Source organism: Myotis yumanensis, unplaced genomic scaffold (genome assembly GCF_028538775.1).
Source record: "Myotis yumanensis isolate MYYU_CA2020_CCGP unplaced genomic scaffold, mMyoYum1.0.hap1 SCAF_22, whole genome shotgun sequence".
NCBI lineage: Eukaryota > Metazoa > Chordata > Mammalia > Chiroptera > Vespertilionidae > Myotis > Myotis yumanensis.
This window is the reverse complement of record NW_027223773.1, coordinates 3,007,950-3,031,215: the sequence shown is the minus strand read 5'-3', so window position 1 is coordinate 3,031,215 and position 23,266 is coordinate 3,007,950. Positions and strand designations below refer to the sequence as shown.

Sequence of the window (23,266 nt, the reverse complement as noted above, 5' to 3'; positions counted from 1 at the left end):
TCCACTACTTATCCCGGAGGGAAAAATAACATAACTAACCTGAAACCTTTCCCATAAATACATGCTTTTTTTTTTTGCCAGATGCTTGCATGCATGTCATTGGACTGTTTGAAAGCAGTCGCATTTGATCTCTGGGTAACAGATGGAAGTATTTGCTACACAAACCTTATTTAGAATATCAACTTTTTTCCCCTCCCCTAATTGCATATGTTTGGCAGCGGCCTTTCTCCTCTAGATGTGAATGAGTGTGGGGCAGCCTCCAAATCTAAACACACCCTAATTTCAAAAAGCGCAATCCCGAGCGCCCGATTCGTATTTCCTGAGGAGTTAAAACCTGGTGAAACGACACAGTTACTAAATGCACTACATCCTTCTGAGCTTTCAGAACCAAAAATCTTTCTGGTTCTCTCAAGGTTATCGACTGTTATTGAGTTCACATAGTAAAGACTCTTTATAAGCAGTTTATAACATGTCCAGTTGATTCAACGTATCTTTTGCTTCTGATTTTTAATATCCTTGTACTAGAGGCCCGGTGCACGAAATTCGTGCACGAGTAGGCCTTCCTTCCCCGGGCTGCTGGCACCGGCTTCCGTCTGGCACCTGGGACCTGGGCTTCCCTCCGGCCACTGGTTTCGTCTGGAAGGATGTCCGGAGGGACATCTGGTCTAATTAGCATATTACACCTTTATTATTATAGATTCTATATGGCAGGTGGCTCAGGCAGGCAGTTCTGGCCTCCCAGCCCAGCTTTGGTGAGGCGGCTCCAGCAGCTCTCTGCTGCTCTGGGGTTACAGCTCAGGCTGGGGAAAATGCAATCTTACTAGGAAGCTGCATGTACCCTCCATGGAAACAGGTGAGGCTGGCTTAATTAGAGAAGAGGTCCTGTCCCAGTCCCTGATTGGTCTGTTTTCATGACAACGAGGGCTCCATAGTCTCACAGTTTGATTGGTCCAGAAGCAAGGTCCTTAGTGGTCAGAATGGAGTCACTCTGATTGGTCAGTGAAGATGCAAACGAGGACTTAGTTGCACAACTCTGATTGGACAGGGAAAGACAGTGGAAATAAGATCTTAGGAACTCTCTTAGAAGGGTTGGTTGACTCAGATGGCAGGAGCACAGTACAGCTTTTCCCTGAAGCACGGAGCGCGGGAGAGACCCCTGTTTAGCCATGACTCTGAGACTCTGTTGATAAATGTGAACCCAAATAGCCACCAGGAGGCCTTCGTAACAGGCACATTCATTCTCAGGGTCCACAGATGGGAAGATGCCTATGCCAAATTTCACACTTCCCCGAGAAATTCTGGTCCGACTACTGACCTAGGAAAGACCACGGGCCTGTCTTTACTATGTTTTGACCTGAAACTAAGAGGTAGCCAAGATTTCTAGTATTTGGAAAGAGAGGAGAGGAGCAGCCAAAAGATCTATTGCTGTGTTCACATTCTTTACAAAGTAGATGGAGACTAAATTCTTCACAGATAAAAATGATTTGGGGAATGACTTTTATGTTTAGCTCCAGCTTTGATCCCCGCTGCTATTTTTGTCCTTGGATTTTAGCTCTAAATGCAAACCTTGTTGGATAATGGAAACACTTGTTTGCTGCTCCTTTGAACGAAGCTGCTTTCGGTCCCGAAGGAGGTCTCCCCTCAGAAGAACCTGAATTGCACATCCTTGCGTGTGGTGTTGAATGACCATCACCCTGTCTGTCTCTACCAGCCATTGTTTTAATATTAACTGTCTTCTTCCGTGATGTGCCTCTGGCTTCTTTGAGCACATTAGCACACTTTTTAGCTCGGTGGAGTACAGAGAGTATTTCTTGGCCATTTGCTCTTTAATAACTATTCCGCCCTCGTGGGAGGACTGTCTCTCCTGACACGTGTGTACTAAACATTTCCCAGTAATTTTCCATGATGGCAGGCGAGCAGTAGAGAAATAGTGCAGTTGGCTAGTAACCACGGTAAATTATTCCATCCCAACTCCATAAATGTTCGGGATACCTCCTGTAAATCCCTTTTTTCTGCTGATGCTCTGGGAATGTACATTCGGCTAGGAATATTATAGTTCATGTAGAATACTTTAAGGGTTGGCTCGTGTATGGTCATATTAGGTAGAGATTTCCAACGGTAGTAAATGTTGATTGTTTTATAAGTACAAGCCAAGAGCCTTGGTTTTTACTAAAGCTTGGGTCATGACTTGAAATTATGCACGAACAGTAATAACACGGGATGCTTTTGACATATTAGCTTGAGAGGATAATTACCTTTCCTCCTGGAGGCCCGTGATTGCGACAACTAAAATTTAATGTGCAATAAAGTTATTAAAGAAATAAATAGCCACGTCTTTTTTAAGGATATAAAACGCCTATCAACCTTATTTAGGAGGTTGAATGATTCCAGATGGCATCTCATGAGTGTTTGGTTCTGAATTTCTTTTTGTTTACTTGCATGTTTGCCAATTTATGGTTAAGTACTCAAGGTTTAGGTCCCTGAAGAACAGCTGTTCAGCCCTTAGACATACGTTAGATTGCTGTGCGTGTGCCACTGCCAGTTTGCGAATTCTCCTCAGTCCTGGGCATTTAAAGATATTCCAGTTATTCATTGTACCGGAGAAGAAAGATCTGTGCAGCTGTAGAATGTGAATCTATGGACCATAAAAAGTGTATCTCTTGAAGAGCTAGTCTTCAATATTAGAGGAAGTATGAGTCAACAAATAGTATGGAGACCAGCCATAAACTCTTTAATGTGTAATGTTCAAAAGGATAATTTAAATTGTCCTTTAAATAATGCAGAAGCATTTCCCCTTAAAATTGCTAAGAGATTCCCAGTCCAATGCAATGAAAGCTATTTCATTCATAACATACCTGACATACAGATTCCCTGTTCCCCTCTCCCCAAATCAAATGGTGGATGTCAAGTATGCAACTGAATAATTGCAGGCTGATGTCATTAGTGCTGGGATAGAATTGTGTGGAAAGAGCAGGAGAGTTGCTGAAGAGCCAGCATTATTTGATCTTGCGGGAGCTAGGATAATCTTCATAGTTGGGCAATGTTTGGGGCTATTCTTACATGGTAAACACAGGTAGGTAACATGTTTGAGAGAAAAGTTGAAAACACGTTCCCAGAAGATGGAGCAGTTGGATCAAAGGCATAGATGTGAAAAACTAGAATGTATTTTGGGTGAGAAAGTCTGTTTCGGGAAAGTAGTACATGGGGGAATTGGAGTTGGAGTTGGACAGGGGTAGATCAGGTTGTTACTTTTTTGTTATGGAGTGGTATGAGTTCCTTATGTATTTTGAATATCAACTCCTATTTGGATATATTCTTTGTGAATATACAGGGGTGGGAAAAAGTAGGTTTACAGCTCATATGGAAAATAATACAATAATTAATAAATAATACACGAAATAAACTGTTTCGTGTACTCATAACTATAAACCTGCTTTTGCCCACCCACTATTCTCCCATTCACTTGGTTGTATTTTTGTTTCGTTGGTTGTATTTTCCTTGGCTGTACGGAAGCATTTTAGTTTGATGATGTTCCATTTGTTTATTTTTGCTTTTGTTTTCCTTGCTTCAAAGTGAAATATCCAAAAAGATATTACTAAGACAAGACTACAAATAAAACACCTCCAAAATCTCCATAAAGAAGAATAGACTTGTGATTCTCCACGCCTATAAAGTCTTGTACCTTCTGTTAAAAATGCAGACCCTCAGTTATAAGGAAGCAAACTACGCTGATAAAATTTTAGCTTGATATTATAAAAGTTTGGGAAAGAAAAGAAGCATGAGGCCTTTTATTGTATCCAAAAGAAAACTCAGAAGTATCAAAACCTTTCATTTTCGCTCCATGACTTAATAATTCAATTGTATTTTTCTTTCCCCTAAGGAAAAATATCCATAAACAATGATTGAAATAGGTAAATAAATACATTTTTCCCCTGTAACAAACTTAGAACAACCGTAGGATCAAATTGAATTTCCTGGATTCCTTAATGAGAAATACCACTTTAACATGAAAGCCTTGCCTTCTGGAGGGGATTACAAACAGCTCAGAGAGCAAGAGAAGAAGAACGTATTGTTTTAAAACATGCTTGAATAAATAAGTGTTTTGCAGATCACTGATAGTCAATAACACTATTTGGAAGATTTGGAGATGATCTGGTTTCCATTAAACATATTTACACTTTCAGATGCCTCATGAATGATGTCAAGCTTTCCTACAAAGGGATGCTAAGAAATATGAAAATACTAGAGGCCCGGTGCACGAAATTCGTGCACAGGCAGGGTCCCTAGGCCTGTCCTGCGATCAGGGCTGATCTATGAGGCGACCAGTGGGGCGATCGAGGTACTCCCACTGGCACCCACCTTGGCTGGCCTGGGGCCTGTGGGCTGGGGGCAGCTCCTGCATTGAGCGTCTGCCCCCTGGTGGTCAGTGCGCATCATAGTGACCAATCGTTCTGCCGGTCACTCAGCCGTTCTGTCTATTTGCATATTAGGCTTGTATTATATAGGATCTAGTTTTGCTGTACTAAGATCATCCTTATCTAAGGGACTCAGTTGACCCCATCTTGCCTTTTGATTTGCAGAGAGCACAGTCGGATGAACTGGAAAAAATTGAAAAGCACGGCCGGTCCTCCAAAGACAAGGAAAGTGCCAAGTCCCTGGACAAGCCCGAACAGTAAGCATCTCTTAGGACCGCGCAGCGGGCCTCCAGGCCTGGGCGGGCTCGCTCCCTTTGGAAAATGCAGGATCTTCTGTTCATCGTTGTTATGCGTGACATGAGCTTGGACACCTGTTTCTCTGAGTTACATCTTTCCCTCCTTACGTGGCTTTCTTCCCTTAGGTTCCTGTATGAGCTGTCACTAATCCCCAACTTTTCCGAGCGGGTCTTTTGCATCCTGTTCCAGTCCACGTTTTCGGAAAGCATTTGCTCGATCCGTCGCAAACTTGAGCTGCTGCAGAAGTTGTGTGAGGTGGGTTGTGGTATGGGGAGAGCAGACGCTGGGATTCTGATGATTAAGTTGTGTTGAGGCACGTTCACATTTCAGAAAAGTTTGATTTATTCTAAGAACTCGACAAATTTGAAGGCTAGCCGGCCCGCGGAAGAGAACGTGTTATGTCTGAGCTTTGAGAACCAAAGCTAAAGTGCACGTGGGACCACAATGCTTGGATGTGGCCATTGCTGATCTTTTCTTTCTTTCTTTCTTTTTTAATGTTTTTATTGATTTCAGAGAGGAAGGGAGAGGGAAAGAGAGATAGAAACATCAATCATGAGAGAGACTCATGGATCGGCTGCCTCCTGTACCGCCCCCTACTGGGGATCAAGCCCACAACTCAGGCATGTGCCTTTGACTGGAATTGAACCTGGGACCCTTCAGTCTGCAGGCCGATGCTCTATCCACTGAGCCAAACCGGCTAGGGCCAGAATCATTACTTTTCATGGCCCTCAAATACATCGAACTCCCTATTAAATGTTATTTGAAGGCATTCTATGTACTTTCTGTCATATTTGGAAGGGCCCCTCCATAACACATGATTCATTCCAACCAAAGGATTTAGGATCAGCTGTACGACTCAACAGAAGGTCAGTAGTCTTCTGAAAACAAAGAATACGTTTTTGGCAGAAATTAGCAATATGAGCATTTAAAACAGTTTGTCACAAATCGATAGTACCAATTGTCGTGGTTGAAAAGTAGTAATAAGGTATTAAAAGACCATTTTCAGAGGATGTGACATGCAAAATCAGGTTAAATGATGAGTTTTGGAAGACGTGAGTATGGATTTTTCAGGGATGAGCCTAAATTTGAACATTAATCTCTGGAACTATGTTTCAGTTTCCCACTACTATGCCATACATTTGTGTTGCTGCTGAGGTGGGTACAATTAGGCTGGCAGCAAGGACATTATTTCGTAGTAGCTGTCACCGTGTAGCCGTATTGGTTTCACAGAAATGGCCTAGATTTCTTCCTCTTGGAGGCACTTCTCTTCAAATATGATAACGACCAATAATAAAGTTTGGATGTCACCCCATGTGATCAGTGTCAGATGAATATCTGCCACTGACTTAAGAAAATTCAAACAAAACTTAGTATCAGAGAGAAACGGCTCTTCATTCTGCTTACAGACTTTGAAAAATGGCCCCGGGGTTATGCAGGTGCTGGGATTGGTCCTGGCCTTCGGCAACTACATGAATGGCGGGAACAAGACTCGGGGACAGGCCGACGGGTTTGGGTTAGACATCCTTCCGAAGCTGAAAGACGTCAAAAGCAGTGTAAGTATTTTGTGTGAATGAATGTAGGCAAATTGAGGATTGGACTGTGTGTGTGTATGTGTGTGTGTGTGTGTGTGTTGTTGTTGTTTTTACAGTATGTTTTTATTGATTTCAGAGAGGAAGGGAGAGGGAGAGAGATAGAAACATCAGTGATGAGAGAGAATCAATGATTGGCTGCCTCCTGCACGTCCCACACTGGGGATCGAGCCCACAACCTGGGCCTGTGCCCTGACCCCCGTGACCTCCTGGTTCATAGGTTGACTGAGCCATGCCCGTTGAGCTGGTTGGTAGTTAGACTACAGGCCAGTTGTAATAAATGTCTCTTTATGGTTCTGAACTAAAGAAAAGTAATGGCCATCCCATATTTGTGATTTAGTGAGTGACAATGTTTCCTGTAGTTTGAGTGCTGTGCCTAATGAATAAGCAGACAATATTTTAAAATAATTATTTTTTCACTCTACCGTGTCTGCTAATATTTATCTTTGTGGACTCTGAGGATTAATTAATTTCCGTAAATTAGACAGTATATCTATTACCTTCTTCTTTCCTTCCATTTTAAGCAAAACGAAGATGAGGGAAAGTAGTTTGTAAAGGAAATGCAAAAAAAGAATGATTTAAAAATTAGTGCCTCCCCATGTTCCAGAAAGGAGATGAAAGGCTGTTTTTTGAAGACTATTGGATATGGAACAATTTTACATTTTTTACTGTAGATCTATATACATTGCACCATTTACAGCTGAGTGGATATGAGTTCCTCAATCTCATTGGCTGCCATAAAAATTTGTAGTATGTATTTGCATTTTTAAAGCTCCCAATTACTTGAAATAATGCTTAAATTTTTTATGTTCCTAATCTATATAGTATTAGCTAGATCATCAAACTTACTACTGGTCCACATGTGTAGAAATGCTAGCAATATTCATCATCTCAGTGAAGATAGTAGTTATCCCCCTTAATAAAATCCATACAAATTAATGAACTAATTTTCTGACGGAGGAAAGTAAAAATAGGAAAGTATTTATAGTTGAGACTCCACCCTTAAACAGCTGTGCTTAGCATTTGGAGCTTAGATGTGAGCACTGGGGAAAATAAGATCTTCTTTGCCATTCAAGTCCTTCGTTATAGTCACTCAAATGACTTGAAATAGAGAATTTCATATTTCATTCTAAACCTTCTCCCCTATATATGCTGATTTCCTGGGATTTCTTTTATTTAACACTATATTTAACCATATATATGTGTATATATATATACATATATATATATATATATATATATACACATATATATAACTTACTTTGGTCTTTCTGCCTAGGACAACAGCAGAAGCCTTTTGTCATATATCGTTTCCTATTATCTTCGAAATTTTGATGAGGTAAGACAGTTTTTTGCATATAGGTTTTTTTTTGAGGGGGGAGGGGTTAGTCTTTGTTGTAAATGACTCGGCATTGTTTGTATTTGCGGTTTTGCCATCCCTGCTGTCATATGATTGTTATCGATCTCTGTGCTGATTGGTTTAAAATGATGTGTTTCTTGCTAATGAATTAGGACGCCGGGAAAGAGCAGTGTGTTTTTCCGTTACCCGAGCCCCAGGACCTGTTTCAGGCTTCGCAGATGAAGTTTGAGGATTTTCAAAAAGATCTCAGGAAACTAAAGAAGGACCTGAAAGGTAACGGAGCATTTTAAAGAAACTCATGTTTGTTAGTCATGCTTTTTTTTTTTTTTTTTTTTTTAATGAGAAGCTAGACTTTTTGATGTTCTTGAACAAAAAGTCTTTTAGAGCCTCGTAGAACTGAAAATTGTTTAGTATGGCTAAAGAAAAAAATTATTTTTTTACCAATAATCTTATTGTTTTGTTGTTTAAAAAGCTGGCTATTTGAATAGTCATCTCTCTCATCAGGAGCAAATTTGTCTTGTGTTTACAGCCAAGAACATTTGTGTGTTTTATCTCGTCATTGTTGAAAGATGACCAGGCCCTCCCAGCCCTCCCTTCATACACTTGCCCAAGACTTTGTAGCTTGTGAACTTTCTTGGGGACAAAACATCTCCTTTCACATATGTGGTCACACAGCACACGTGTGTATGTCTTGTTGTTCGTTTGCGAAGCCTTATATCATTTTGAAGTCTGAAATTCATCAGATTTCTACCTTAAGAGTAATATTTACACAAAAGTAAACAGTGTACCCTTTTAAAAATTATGTTGTGGTTAAAATCTCTTTTATTCCCTGGTCATGAGGTTTCTTATTGTTATGGAGCTACGAACACCTCCGCTAGCTAAGCCTCTATTTCACTCTATCAGACAGGGAGTGAGTAAATGTGTGTGAATTTTCACTGGATGTGTAACTACAGGAAAAAAAGAGGCGTGGTTACCCCTGTCCAAAAACCACTCAGATGATGTGATTTTTTTAAAGAGATTCTACCCAGTTTGGAAATGCTTATCCAAAATGATCTATAATGAAATGTATGGGGTCATATATATTCTGGTGGCCGATGCTTTTATGTGGATTAAAATCCGCACAATAACATTGCATAATTGGCTTGCAGTTTCTAAACACTCAGCACCCCTTATTATGAGCCTGACGCAGATTGGGCATTTGTGGGTGCATTGGGTACCCTCAAATATGGGTGTTCATTTACTGAACCCAAGAATGACAAGTTTGTTTAAAATAAATAAATAAAATTATGTTATGTTTGTGTAACCCTATGTTATGATGTATTTAAGTATGACTTTTAAAAACATTAAAAGACAAACCATATAGTATTTATCTTCCTTCAAAATTATGACAGGTATATCGGTTTACAGGTTTGCTTATTAATATCTCCCTCTCTCAGTGCCAGGGGCATTTCTGGGGGATCAGAAAAATACTTTATACTTATATTAACAACTCAGTCTTGCAAAGTAGGATTTCATAGTTTACAAGGGAGTGGAGAAAGGAGAGGAATGGCGATCGTACTTCTAGGGAACGTACGTTTGCTTATGATGGGAATGATACCTCACTTATTTTTCATATCTACATGCTTTCTTCCTGTAGTTATTAAATATACAGGTAGCCATGAAAATTGCAAGTTCTCACAAGACTTAGAGCTAGACAGGGAGAACTCACAGACACCAGATAGTGGGTTTGAAGAGGACCAGTAGCCACTGCCACTGTCCTACTTCCTCTTGCACATCTGTCTTCTCCAGAGATGGGGTGGCTCCAGATGAAACATTGAAGGAGCATCTTAGCAAGTTTTGAGCACCTCAGAGGGTTAAGGAGGTAATGATTTTCACTCAAAGGGTTTACTCCTTATCTGTAACTAGAGGCCCGGTGCATGAAATTCGTGTAAGGGGCTCGGCCCTCGCAGCCCTGCCCCTGCCCCCCCCCCCCCCCCCCGCCCCACTCGTCAGTCCAAAAGGTCGTCCCCGCATCCAGTCTAATTAGCATATTAGCTCTTTATTATATAGGATAAGGCCAACTTCTCAGAAAGATGTATTTCCTCCTTGAGAATGGAGAGCATTTGACCACGATAGTATTTTCTCAAGTTCGTGCCTAGTGTGTGAACATGTGGGGCCCTAGAAAGGGAGGGCTTTCACGACCAAATAAATCTGAGGATTCACCGTGTTCGCTGAGAGAAGGGTTAGCAGCAGTTCTCGGGTTTATTTGCCCACAGAGCACCATTTTTCCCCCCACAGAACAGCTGGTAGGTCCTCTGGTCGGTGGAATGAATACATTTTAAGAAACACAGGCCTCGCCCGACCAGAGTGGCTCAGTGGTTGAGCGTCGACCTATGAGCCAGGAGGTCAAGGTTCGATTCCCGGTCAGGGCACAGGCCCGGGGTGTGGGCTTGATCCCCAGTGTGGGGCGTGCAGGAGGCAGCCGATCCATGATTCTCTCTCATCATTGATGTTTCTATTTCTCTCTCCCTCTTCCTCTTCTCTGAAGAAAGAAAGAAAGAAAGAGAGAAAGAAAGGAAGGAAGGAAGGAAGGAAGGAAGAAAGAAAGAAAGAAAGAAAGAAAGAAAGAAAGAAAGAAAGAAAGAAAGAAGGAAAAGAAAGAGAAGGAGAGAAGGGAGGGAGGGAGGGAGAGAGCAGCGCAGGCCTGGTTCTGTGTTAGTGACAGAAGCAGGGCATTTCCTCTGAGGAGCTTGCAGGGAAGGTGGGGAAATGAAGCTACAGACCATGAAATAATGAAATTGTGTCTTCTGAGCTGGTACAATGAGAACGGCTTGAGCCATTTACAAGGCTGTCAAACACTGAGGTCTCCTTTAAACACTGACAAAATTCATAATTGAATCATATATATATATATATATATATATATATATATATATATAGCTTTTCCAAAATTTGAGGTTTTGTATAGAAAAAAAAGACGTTTTACAAGGAAGGGGATCTTCTGAGCTCAACCTGAATGAAATTTAATTTCCGGGAAGGACTCAGCATGCGTGTACCATTTCATATCAACGAGGCATAAAATCAGAACCCCTCATGTCCCTCTTTGGAATGAGATGGGTATAAATAGATGTGATTTGTGCATTCATCTGACTAAATGGGAGTCAGATGGGAGGTTATTGGGTTGTGTTATTTGGATATAATTAGTTTAAAATAATGTCTTTTTTGATAAATGGAGCCTATTAAAACTTATTCCTTCTAAGTGGTTAAATTAGGTGATTCATTTAAAGAAGATTCAAATATCCTACCCACCTTTTGCCCGAAGCGAGTTGTTTTAAAAGAAGGAGTTTAAAAATGCAATGATATATGTAAAGAATGGATCCAGATCCTTTCCATCTAATAAATGTCCAAAACGTATTGTCTATTCATAAGGAAAAAATAGAATAAATAGTGTGAGGATAAAGAGGTAAGAAATAGGATAGAATAAATAGTGTGAGGATAAAGGTAAGAAATAGGATAGAATTGCCCTAACCGGTTTGGCTCAGTGGATAGAGCGTCCGCCTGTGGACTCAAGGGTCCCAGGTTCTATTCCGGTCAAGGGCATGTACCTTGGTTGCGGGCACATCCCCAGTAAGGGGTGTGCAGGAGGCAGCTGATCGGTGTTTCTCTCTCATCAATGTTTCTAACTCTCTGTCCCTCTCCCTTCCTCTCTGTGGAAAATCAATGAAATATGTTTAAAAAAATAGGATAGAATAAATAGTGTGAGGATAAAGAGGTAAGAAATAGGATAGAATAAATAGTGAGAGGATAAAGGTAAGAAATAGGAGAGAATAAACAGTGTGAGGATAAAGAGGTAAGAAAAGTCATTAAGACACTCACTTTCTGGCTAAATCACTTCCTCTCAGGTTTCTTAGAGAGTTGACTTTTATTTTCAAGGAAAGACTGAGAGAGAATGCTGAGGGCTGAGACATTTGAACAAGACAGCTGACTCTCCTGTTAGCATTTAGAAGAGCAGAACATCCCCTCTGTCTGCTTTCTATACTTGCTCCCAAGATTCCCACCGCCCTGGGGTGCTCCCATGGCCTTCTGAGCTCGGGGACATGTGGTTGCTTAAGCAACCTGATCTGCTTTGATCTCTTCTGGTTGTCAGCAGCTTTCCTGGACCTGGCTGAGCCAAATGGCGATTTCTGTTCCAGGGCCTGTCTTGGGTAGAAAGTTGACTTGCCATATGATTCCAGTCAACTCAGCACTGACAGAGCACCGAGTAATGAAGTTCCCCAAAGTGGGCGAGAAATTCTTTCCTGTTCCCTCCTTCCCTCCCCTCCCCTTCAGTCCCCGACTTGAGATCAACCAAAGGACTTGTCTGCACGCATATAAGCCAAACCAATGGACATGGACAACAGGGGGATGAGAGCATGAGTGGGGTTGGGGGGGGGAGGATGGGGGTTAATGGGGGGATGAGGACACATTTGTAATTCCTTAACTAATAAAGAATTTAAAGATAAAAAATGTTTAAAATGAATGGACTCTATCTTCACATTGAAGTAATGTCGGTGTGGAGGTCTAAGCTATATAGGAAAAACAAGTGTTTAAACTTGTTTGTATTGATTTATATGTGTTTACGCCAATTATACTCACAATGGAAAATTTCTGATATTTTTTTGTTTGAGGAAAGAAAGCATGACGTTATAAATTCAGTTCAAAGGCGATCAGTAGCTTCTTTTAAAATCACGTTCTGTTATGATTTTAAAATGAATGTCAGTTCAACATGGGAACATCAGCCAACATTGAAAAACATAGGACAGAGAACATATTTATCTGTAATCCTACAGTTAATGATAAATAACCTTAGTATTTTGGTATATTTTTATCTGGGGTCTAACCCTCCATGTCTCCTGACTTCTCTTTCAAATTTTACCCCCGTCCCTACCCCTTTTGCTCTGATCATCATGCATTCCTCAACATTGCCTTTCAATTCATTAATTCTCTCTTTGACGCTATCCAATCTTGTATTTATATTGCCAGTGCAACTATTTTAAAATTACGATAATTATTTTTGTTTTCAAGATTTCTAGTATGGTGGTGTTTTGTTTTTTTACCATATCTATTTTTACCATTAAATTAATTTTTGTTCTTATTCTGCATAGTATTTCCCTTGACCTTTTTAATATTTGTAAAGCTATTTTATTATCCTTTTTGGATTTTCATAATTTTTGTTTCATCGGAGATGAATTCATTCTTTATTTGTTAATACTTATAAGCTGTCTTTCTACTCATTAATTTTCTTTGTGGTATTAGAATGTTGATTTAAAACAGTTGTTAGAAAATTACAGCCTGGGGGCTGAATGAGGCCTGTTCTTACAAATAAAGTTTAGTTGGAACAGAGCCATCCACACATCCTATCATTTATGTTTTGTCTGTGAATGCTTTTGTGCTACAACGGAAGAGTTGAGTTGTGACAAGAACTTATCTCTCCATCCGTCTTGTGTTCTCTGTTCTTCTCCCGACCCCCCAAATCCTACACTTTGGTGGTTTTTCCATTGCTTTGACTTGGCCTGCCTTTGGCCAGACCAGACCTTCTCCTGGCAGCTTGGGGATCCTGCCCTGTGGGCACGTTGGGTTTACTGCAGAGTCAGTCTCCACAGGAGTGAATGACTTGGCTCAGATCTGGCCTGGATTGCTGTCTGTCTCCTCTTGCTGCCCCAGGCACACAGCTGTGTAGGGGCTGGAGCTGTGTCCCTCCTCCTTCCATGGCTCCAGGAGCCTGGTCCTCGCTCTGGGATTCTAGTAGTGACACTGGTTCCATTCTCTCCCACCGCTGGGCTTCATATCGCCAAGATCTTTACCCTCCCCCACGCGCACTTCACTCACTCCTGGCTTGGCTCTGTTTCTTAACTTGGGCTTCTCTACTATTTCTGGTTCAAGGAGTTATTCATTTTTTTTTTAAAGCAAAATGTGTCTGTTTGGTTTTCTTTTTTAATGTCCTCCTGCATTGCTCTGGGTTTTCCAAAGAAGGAAGGTTAGCCTGTTAATGAATTCATCATTCCAGTTGACTGGATATCACTCTTATATGTTATACATTTTTCTCAGTGAAAATTTTAATAGCATTTCCCGGGGCTCTTACTATCATTTAAAAACCATTTAAGATGGTTTCATAGAAATCTATCTTATGATGGTGCCATAATTTGATTTGATTGAGGGATTTGATTCTTGCAAGAAATTATCTCTTTCCAGTTCTGCCTACTCTTCAGAAATATTATGTTGAACATCCTTATTCATAACCTTTTTACTATATTTTCTATTTTTTTCTTTAACATAGATTCTTATAATTCTAATTACTAGATTAGAGGCAATGAAATTTTTTTTCAGATTCCTGATACTCATTATCAAAATGCTTTCTAGATAGGCAGCTTAAGAATTTAATGGGTAGATTATCTCATAATAACAAGATTTATGAAATTTAGATCAGTAAGGAATCAGAGATATTAGAGTCTAATACTTAATTATCATCCTACAAATGTTTATTAAATCACCGAAAAAAAACCTCATAGCTCATAGACGAATTAGAACACTAATGGTTATATGCATACATATACCACTGTATGGTCTAACAGGTATTTTTTAGTTCTGTAAATAAGATACTACAGAAATGCAGAGGAGGTAAGGATTAAATGTTCTTGGAAAATGATACCTCAGTTGGACTTTGAAAGATCAGTAACGTTCCATCCAGGGGAGAGAAGAATAGAATTTCAAGCATGGGAAAGGACATGAGCGAAGTCACCAGTGTTGCAACTAGTTGGGCTTTGATTGTCTATTGACCCATGAGGTCAGGGGTTCCTCAGGCTTAAACCTGAGGGTTACACAATATTCAGATGTGAAATTTGGCTCATTGCAGCAGAATTTGTAACGAAGGTCAGAACTGAGCATGCGTATTGCCTGAAGAAAAACCCTTTGCTGGTAATTTTGATATGTCTTTTGATATGCCCCACCCACTCACAGTGAGTCCCATAGTCTGTTTTCTATTAAATTCCCTACTAAAAATCTCAGGGAGTCCTTGACATAAAAGTGCTACAACTTAAGAATTCCTATTCTAAGATAAATTTTAATTAGAAAATAATTAAGAACCAAAATCTTTTAAATGATAGTGCACGTAAGCGTGGCTTATGAAAGAGTGGAAGGGGTGCTGATAGAATCATTCATGTTTGAGCTCTATGCTTTCTTTTATTATGTTTTTTAAAAAGATATTTTTATTGCTTTCAGAGCGGAGGAGAGAGGGAGAGATAGAAACATCAATGATGAGAGAGAACCATGGATCGGCTGCCTCCTGCACGCCCCACACTAGGGATGGAGCCTGCAACCTGGGCCTGTGCCCTGACCGGGAATCGAACCATGACCTCCTGGTTCATAGGTGGACACTCAACCACTGACCAATGCCAGCCGGGCAGAATTGGCATTTATTGAGCACCTTTTATTGTCAAGACATGTACTTAAAGAATATATTGTATCATGTAGTTCAGAAGCCAAACATACAAACAGATAATTACACTATAACATAGTAAGCCCATTGCTACCGAATTGGTTAGAAATCGCCATTAGGATGGAGTCCTGACGTGTGAAGACTTTACAGGTGGAAACATGCATGGAAGGAAACGTTAGCAGGTGAATCTTCCATCCCATGGCATGAGATGAGCGCCCCCTTGGCATTGCGGGCGATCCCACGTGACTCAAATACAGGCTGTGTGCAGGGGAGTAGAAAGCGACAAATCCACAGTGATACGTACCCACCAGGTCACAAAAGCCAACATAGCCATGCTGGGCGGGAAGACTCTAAATGAATGAGAGGGGTGTGTGTATTTGGAACACGGGTGTGTGTGTGTGTGTGTGTGTGTGTGTGTGTGTGTGTGTAGGAGAATGAAGGGGGCCACAGAAGCATTTCAGGAAGGAGAAAAGTCTATTACTCCTGCATTCTTGGCATACCCCTCGTATGAGAGGAGAGAACGCACACCCACTGTACAAGTTTATACGCTTTATAAGGACATTATATTTTATTCTAAATGCACTATCCAGCCACTGAAGGATTATACTTAGGGACCTGGAGTGACAATGATTTATGTCTTGAGAATATTGCTCTGGCAAGCGTAGAATTTGGGAGACTTAGGAAGGAACTTCCATAAAAGATAATAGTGATTTTGACCCAGGAGGGAGCGGGACAAAGGAGATGGAAAGAACTAAACATGTGTTTCTGATTTTTAGGGGCGGTGAGGGTGGTATAAAGTAATTATTTAAATTTTTCTGTGTACTAGGTAATATATAAGTATTTCCTAAAGAATTGTCTCACTCCGGAATTTCCATGGAGTCAGCTCTGTGTAGGTGACTGTAATGTTTTTCTGCTTGAGATGTTTATATTCCTTTACATCAGCTTTGAAAAAAGTGTTCGCATTTGTGATATTTTTCCCAAAGCTAATAAATTTCACGTATCTTTCTTTCTTCTCATCTTTCCTCCCCTCCCTCCATAATAATACACACGCGTACTGGGTTCCCATGGACATTTCTCAGGATTCTTAGACTTTTCATGCTGTAAATCTCTTGAATCGTCATTAAACTCAGTAGTAATTTTGCCCTGTGGAAGGGAGAGTTAATGAGAAGAAAATGAAGTTGTCAATCACTTAATTTTAAGAGTTGATGCCATTTATTCATTTTAGGAAAAAATAGTGAAGTCGTATTTCCTCATTTTCACTAACCACTTACTTTTCATACTCTACTGTCTTGAAAAAAAAACACCCCAAAAACAATGAATTAAAGGTGATTAGTTCTCTGACATATGAGCTAAGATGCCTTTTATTTCTTCTTCTTGTCTGATCGCTGTGGCTAGGACTTCCAGTGCTATGTTGAATAAGATGGTGAAAGCGGACATCCCTGTCTTGTTCCTGTTCTTAAGGGGACCGCTTTTAGTTTTTGCCCAGTGAGTATGATGTTGGCTGTAGGTTTGTCGTATATGGCCTTTATTATGTTAAGGTCTGATCCCTCTATTCCCACTTTACTGAGAGTTTTTATCCAAAAAGGGTGCTGGATTTTGTCGAATGCTTTTCCTGCATCTATTGATATGATCACGTGTTTTTTTTAAATCTTTCAATTTGTTTATGTGATGCAACACGTGTATTGATTTGCAGATATTGTGCCAGCCTTGCACCCCTGGAATAAACTCGAGAGTAACCCAAAGATTTTCCAAGAAATCAAAAGTCCATAGGAAAAAAAAGTGTAGTGTTTTCCATTGGAGTGTAATGTTCTGTTGCACGAGGTATACAAGATTTGTTTAGAAAAAACAAAAAGAGAAAATAAAACCATTGGTGACTCCATGGCACCCGCCATTCAGCATAGATCCTGACTGTGGCATAGAGAACACCTCCCCTAGGACCAGGGCTGCAGATTGCTTCTGGGAGTCGTTCCTGTAGACCAAGTGTGGAGGGAGCCCAGTCTCGCTGCTCTTCCAACTGCTCTGTAGATATCTCATCGATTGCCTTGCTCTTCTCTCAGTAGCTACATGGTTTCTGTTTTTGTAAAAAAGAATATATTTCATTGATTTTTTACAGAGAGGAAGGGAGAGGGACAGAGAGTTAGGAACATCGATGAGAGAGAAACATCGATCAGCTGCCTCTTGCACACCCCCTACTGGGGATGTGCCCGCAACCAAGGTACATGCCCTTGACCGGAATCGAACCTGGGACCCTTCAGTCCGCAGGCCGAGGCTCTATCCGCTGAGCCAGACCTGTTAGGGCGTGGTTTCTGTTTCTTAAAAGCCACTCCAGAGTCATGTCCAACGCACGCTGACATGAGAAACCATTGGGTCTTGTAAAGAAGAGCTTCTGATCTAATCAACCTTCTTTGTTCTTTGTGTCTGTGACGTGGCTTCCTTCAAACTTGACGAGGCAGGTTTATGGATGCCGGTAAAACCTTCTGGAAGCTCACAGAAAAGCAGCGACTCGAAACTGGGCAACGTTGATTGATTGATGGAGCGTGGAGATGTAGAAGTTACAGCAGGAATATAACAGTTTCCTAAAAACACCCCCCGCCCCCCCCCAGAACCTCGTGATCAGGGCTCATTCCTGAGAGTGGTGTGTGCTGCCCTTATTTTAATCGGATGGTGATAAGATGTTGGCTGTGCCCCCAACATGCCAGTCTGGGGATTGAAACCCCTTTTCCAGTGGAAACACCAGAGAGACTTTTGTTCGTCTTCTCCTCTGGCTAGATTTGTCTTTGTGTTTGAGAGCCTCACTCATGCTTTCCACGTTTAGCCCTTTTACACAATATAAAACCTTTTTGGATCAGGAAGGCCTTTAAATTAAACAAAAGCCTACATGGTTGGAATGACTCAGTTGTGCCAACTGCCTTTAACAGATTTTAAGAAAAATATTTGGATTTGACTGTAATGCAATTTTCCAGGAACTCTATCTCATGTTATGTTTTTAATAATGTGACTAAATGACCCTTTAAGTTGGTGAGAGCACAGTGGTTGGTATTTTTTTAAAAAAAATTCACATAGTCACCAGTTTTGAAGATGATATAGCCAGGATGATGTTATGCACCAAAATGCACTATAGTTAGGCGAAAAATGGGGTCCAATCTTATAAATTTCCTTATGCAACATATTGATATTTGTCATTGAATACATAAGTATGTCTATAAGAAGTGTGCATATACAAGTCTATACAGACTCTAGAGCTTGACATTTTGTTTTCCTAGTTATCCAACAGGTTTTTCCTTCTGAATATAATGAATAAGGCAACAACCACCCACAAATAATTGTGCACATTTTATTTTATTTTTTTAAAATATATTTTATTGATTTTTTACAGAGAGGAAGGGAGAGAGATAGAGAGTTAGGAACATCGATGAGAGAGAAACATCGATCAGCTGCCTCCTGCACACCCCTTGGGGATGTGCCCGCAACCCAGGTACATGCCCTTGACCGGAATGGAACCCGGGACCTTTCAGTCCGCAGGGCAACGCTCTATCCACTGAGCCAAACCGGTTTTGGCAAATTTTGAACATTTTATATCACAGTGAAGAGCTTTAGTCATCTGGGTTGGGATTGGGGGCACTTGGTTTAAGATTTACACGCTGTTATCTGTGACCCACCACTGGAGGCTTAATGTCCAGATTAAGGAAAGTCGTGGTCATTGGCATAGTTGAAAGTACTTATTTTCACACAAGGTTTTAGTGCTTCCTCTGAATTTCAAACGCTGGGCACACAGAGGTGACCTCAGGGATTGCAGATTATAATCAGAGGTAGGTACATGTCAACAATAAATGCAATAAGATAACATCATTAATAGCTATCACTTTTTGAGAACTTAATACCCATCAGCTCAGTGCTTAGTGCTCAAATACCTGGCCTTCATCAGCCCGATTTCTAGTTGAGGAAGTTGGGGTTCAGGTCATCTAAGGCCTAGCACAAGACCACGTAGCTACTAGTAGAACCAGACCTGAATGCAGATCTATTTTATTTGGAGCTCCCCTTTTAGCTTATATCTTTCACGCATGCTCTATAGAAGAGGGACATACAAAGTTCAGGGGTTGGGGGGTTGGTGACAGGTGAACCTTGCTGAGATAGTTGTGTATGGATGGACAAATCAAAGTTCAACCATTGATCATAAGGGTAAGAGTATGTGAGGGGGATGACTAGCATGTACAAGGCTTGGGGACATTCCAATAGAGAAGCCGTTTCCAGATTAATGAAGAGTTCATATTGACAGGAGAATTCAATTCCCTTTTCTATTCATTCCACAGATAATTGTTGAATGCCTGTTGCCTGGCAGCGAACATTTTAAGTCCTAGCAGCAAGAGTGGGGGAGTGAGTACATAAAGAATGATAGGAGTGGAGGGGCCTCATCCGTCCTCTGAGAGCCTGGAATTCTGTGACTCACTGCAGATCTGGACTCTCTGTGGTGATTCTATCAGAACTATTTGAAAAGCAAACTCCAGACATGTCATTCCACAGGGAGACCGTGTAGAGAGACAGAGGGGTTTCTGCTCAGGGTAGAGTTGAGGACTCTAATCATTACAGCAGCTCAATGAGGGGAAAGATGCCTGGAGAGATAGGAATGGCTGTCACTCGAAACTCTGAGATCCGTGACAAGCATCTTCTGTGGCTTCCGGAAGGAGGACAGGAAGTAAGATGAGGCTGCCAGTAAATGACCTGAGAGTTTTTCTGGATCTAAAACGCCTCTTGGTTCCCCTTGTGTGTGAGGAAATCTACTCTAAGTAGAGGGGGAAAGATAGAAGCCATAGAAAAGATAGCGTTTGCTTGCGTTTCTATTAAGAATACAGTTTATAGGAGCCAAAATGTAATTGAAAATATAATTTCCCCTCATTTAAAAAATATGTTACCCCTTCTTATTGGCTGTATCTTCTGTTGTTTAAACGTTGCTGAGTAAAAATGCAGACCTGCAGACGTGGTCCAATTGAGAAGACTTGGTCCTGGTTAGTCTGTGGCCCATCTCTGCTTTCCTAACCAATGACCTGCCCCTCTAAGGCACCAGACCCATTGGATGACCTTGTGCAGGCTGCTGGTGGGAGGGTGTTCTTACGGCTGCGTAGACCTCCAGGCCTGCTACAGCTTCGAGAACAAGGGGACAGGCATTACTTCCATTTTCTAATAAAAAGTGTGAAATTGAACAATTCTCACTAACAGTCAGAATATTCATCTTTCTTGACTCAGGTTTCTAAGGTCTGAAAATCAGACCAGGTGAGAGATTGGATTCTTCCTCTCCCTCCCATCCCTCCCCTTGCCCCCTCCCCCCCCCCCCCCCCGGCCCCCGTGCTGGCCTAATCTACTAGATACTAGGCTACTAGTATTGTACTTGTCTCATTGTGATGGAAAAAGAATTAATGAAAAACCATCTATAATAATAAAAGCGTAATATGCTAATTAGACCAGATAGCCAAACAACCTTCCAGACGACCTTCTGGACGAAGCTGGGGCTGCGAGGGCCGAGCCCCTTGCACGAATTTCGTGCACCGGGCCTCTAGTATAGGGTAAGGCAAGCTCCCTGTGGCAGGGATTTTTTTCAGGCCAGTTCTCTTCTGTTCGTGGCAGTAATCATAGTGCCTAGAGAGGTACCTTGAACACAGTAGGTAGTCAGTCCATATCTGTGTCTTAGAGCAGCGGTCGCCAACCGGTGGTCCATGGACCACTCGTGGTCCGTGAGGTCTGAAAGGTTGGTGACCGCTGTCTTAGAGGAATAGATTGGGTAGCAATTAGAAGCTACTCAAAGGCCTTTGGGACTATTTCTTCATGTGATTTTGCCAGAAAGAATTCACCGAAACGATTAGAAGGGCTGGTAACCTGCCTTATTTCCTTTCACTGATGCACTGTTGCCCCTCTTCTATAGGAATGTATATACGTTTAGAAAACTCATCCATTTAGAATACGATTAAGTATATCTGATTACCCATCTGTAGACATGAAGGGGCACAGAATTTCCAACTACACGGGGCTGCCCTAAGTGATCCATCCTAAAGGAAGCTGATGGCCATCACCTCCTCACCATCTCACGGCCGTGTTTCTGACAAGTAGCCTCCTGCTTTCAGAAATGTGAACTTGGGAATAAGCCTGTATTAGGAGTTAGTGGATAATAACGACAGTGATGACGATAAGAAACAGCCTATGCCGGGCACACTATTGGGACACGTTCCATCTCTTCTCTGATTCAATCCTCACAACAGCACCGAGAGGCAGGCCCGGGCCCTCCCTTCTCCTGATGCAACGGAGGCTCAGAGGTTGCGTACCTTGCCCAGGTGACGCTCTGTGGAATTGACCGAAATGGAGTCACAGACTCTTTTTAAAAAATATATTTTTTTATTGAGTTCAGAGAGGAAGCGAGAGGGAAAGAGAGAGAGAGAAACATCAATGATGAGAGAGAGTCATTGATCGGCTGCCTCCTGCACAACCCACACTGGGGATCGAGCCCACAACCCGGGCATGAGCCCTGACCAGGAATGGAACCGTGACCTCCTGGTTCATAGATCGATGCTCAACCATTGAGCCACACCGGCTGGGCTGGAGTCACCAACTCTTACGGATGTCTTTTCACAGTCCCCTCACGAAGCCTTGCTTATAGACTCGTCATGTCAGCATTTGGGGTTTCCAACATATGTGTAGGACACATGTCCGTTACGGTGGTTGACAGGACAGTCTGGCTTTATGAGGTTTTGAGGTGGTTTGGACGCTCCATCGACGGCGCCCTAAGCAGCGTGTCTCTCTGATTGCAGCCTGCGAGGTGGAGGCGGGGAAAGTGTATCAGGTGTCCCCCGAGGAGCACATCCAGCCCTTCAAGGAGAACATGGAGCGGTTCATCATCCAAGGTACACGCTGGGGGGGTTAAGGGCGGGGGGCTTGCGTGTCCTCCCTCGTCAGCACAGGGGAAGGAGGTGTGAGACAAACACGCACTGGTTCCAAAGGGATCGACAGCCCAGAGAAACACGCTGTGTTTGACCTTGAGTCGTTCAGTGGCGAGAGACTCGCATTTGCTCAGCGTGCTGCTTTGTGAATCATGTTCATTATTATCTTTGTTCTTTCACGATGAAGAATACAATAGCTATTGGTGAAATAGCTTATATCTTGAAAGACTTTAAAATTGTCATACGTTTTTTAAATTGATTTCAGAGAGGGAGAGAGAGAGAGAAACATCAATGATGAGAGAGAATCATGGATCGGCTGCCTCCTGCACGCCCCCTACCGGGGATGGAGCCTACAACCCGGGCATGTGCCCTTGACCAGGAATTGAACTGTAACCTCCTGGTCGATGCTCAGCCACTGAGCCACGCTGGCCGGGCTGATACTTTTTGGATAAGAAAATTAGATGTCCTTCTACTTTTTCGCTAGGGTTATAACCTCACTTCATATTGGCATTTATTTGGTTTGTCAAAATATTGCATCCAAAAGCCAAGTATATTGATGTTTTTCAGATCTTCGAAACATTATATGCAGTTTTTAAAATAAAGCATGTACAAATTTCTCTGGATATTTAACACCCCCTTTTTTTTTTCAAAGAGCTTAAAAAACCCAATATTATCGCACTGGCTTCTCCTATATTCCTTTGAGTTAAGCAGGGATGAGAAATTTCAGAAGATGTTAAAGAAACAATTTGTTAAAGAGGAAAAAAATGTGTTAAAAGTCTCGCTGTTTGAAGTCACCAAAACTTACAATTATTTCCATGCGTTCGCTACTCAAAACCTTTCATCCTTGTCACATTCCATCTCTTCTGGAGATCAGATTGGTGACTTGTCATGCTTGGGGACAGTTGTCGCCGTTCAGGAATTCTCGTAGAGGCCAACATGGCGTGAGGCTCGGGCTGCATACCGCTTCATCCTCTCTTCGGTTAGGTTTTTATACGTTGTTTAAGTGTCATTAATGATGATTTACAGTGAATGAGGCATGCTGGAATTTGATTAAACATTAAGAACAGCTTTTTTTTTTTTAGATAGGAAAAGACCATTTAGTCATTTAATAAAATCATGATGACCGAAAGAGAACATGAAACATGAAACAGAATATGAAAGGGATTCATAAATCAGAGAGGCTGTCATTTCCAGATTTTCGGGTCCTCATGACTTGGAGTGGAAAGTCT

General features: G+C 41.6%; 1 protein-coding gene across 1 annotated transcript in view; it reads left to right on the top strand.

Moving 5' to 3' along the window:
- FMN2 (formin 2) overlaps positions 1-23,266 on the top strand; it is a 127,193-nt gene that overhangs the window by 63,680 nt on the left and 40,247 nt on the right. The window contains 6 exon segments of the mRNA XM_070401278.1: positions 4,581-4,672; positions 4,838-4,967; positions 6,119-6,265; positions 7,581-7,640; positions 7,814-7,934; positions 21,909-22,001. Coding sequence (XP_070257379.1) covers positions 4,581-4,672; positions 4,838-4,967; positions 6,119-6,265; positions 7,581-7,640; positions 7,814-7,934; positions 21,909-22,001 — 643 coding nt within the window.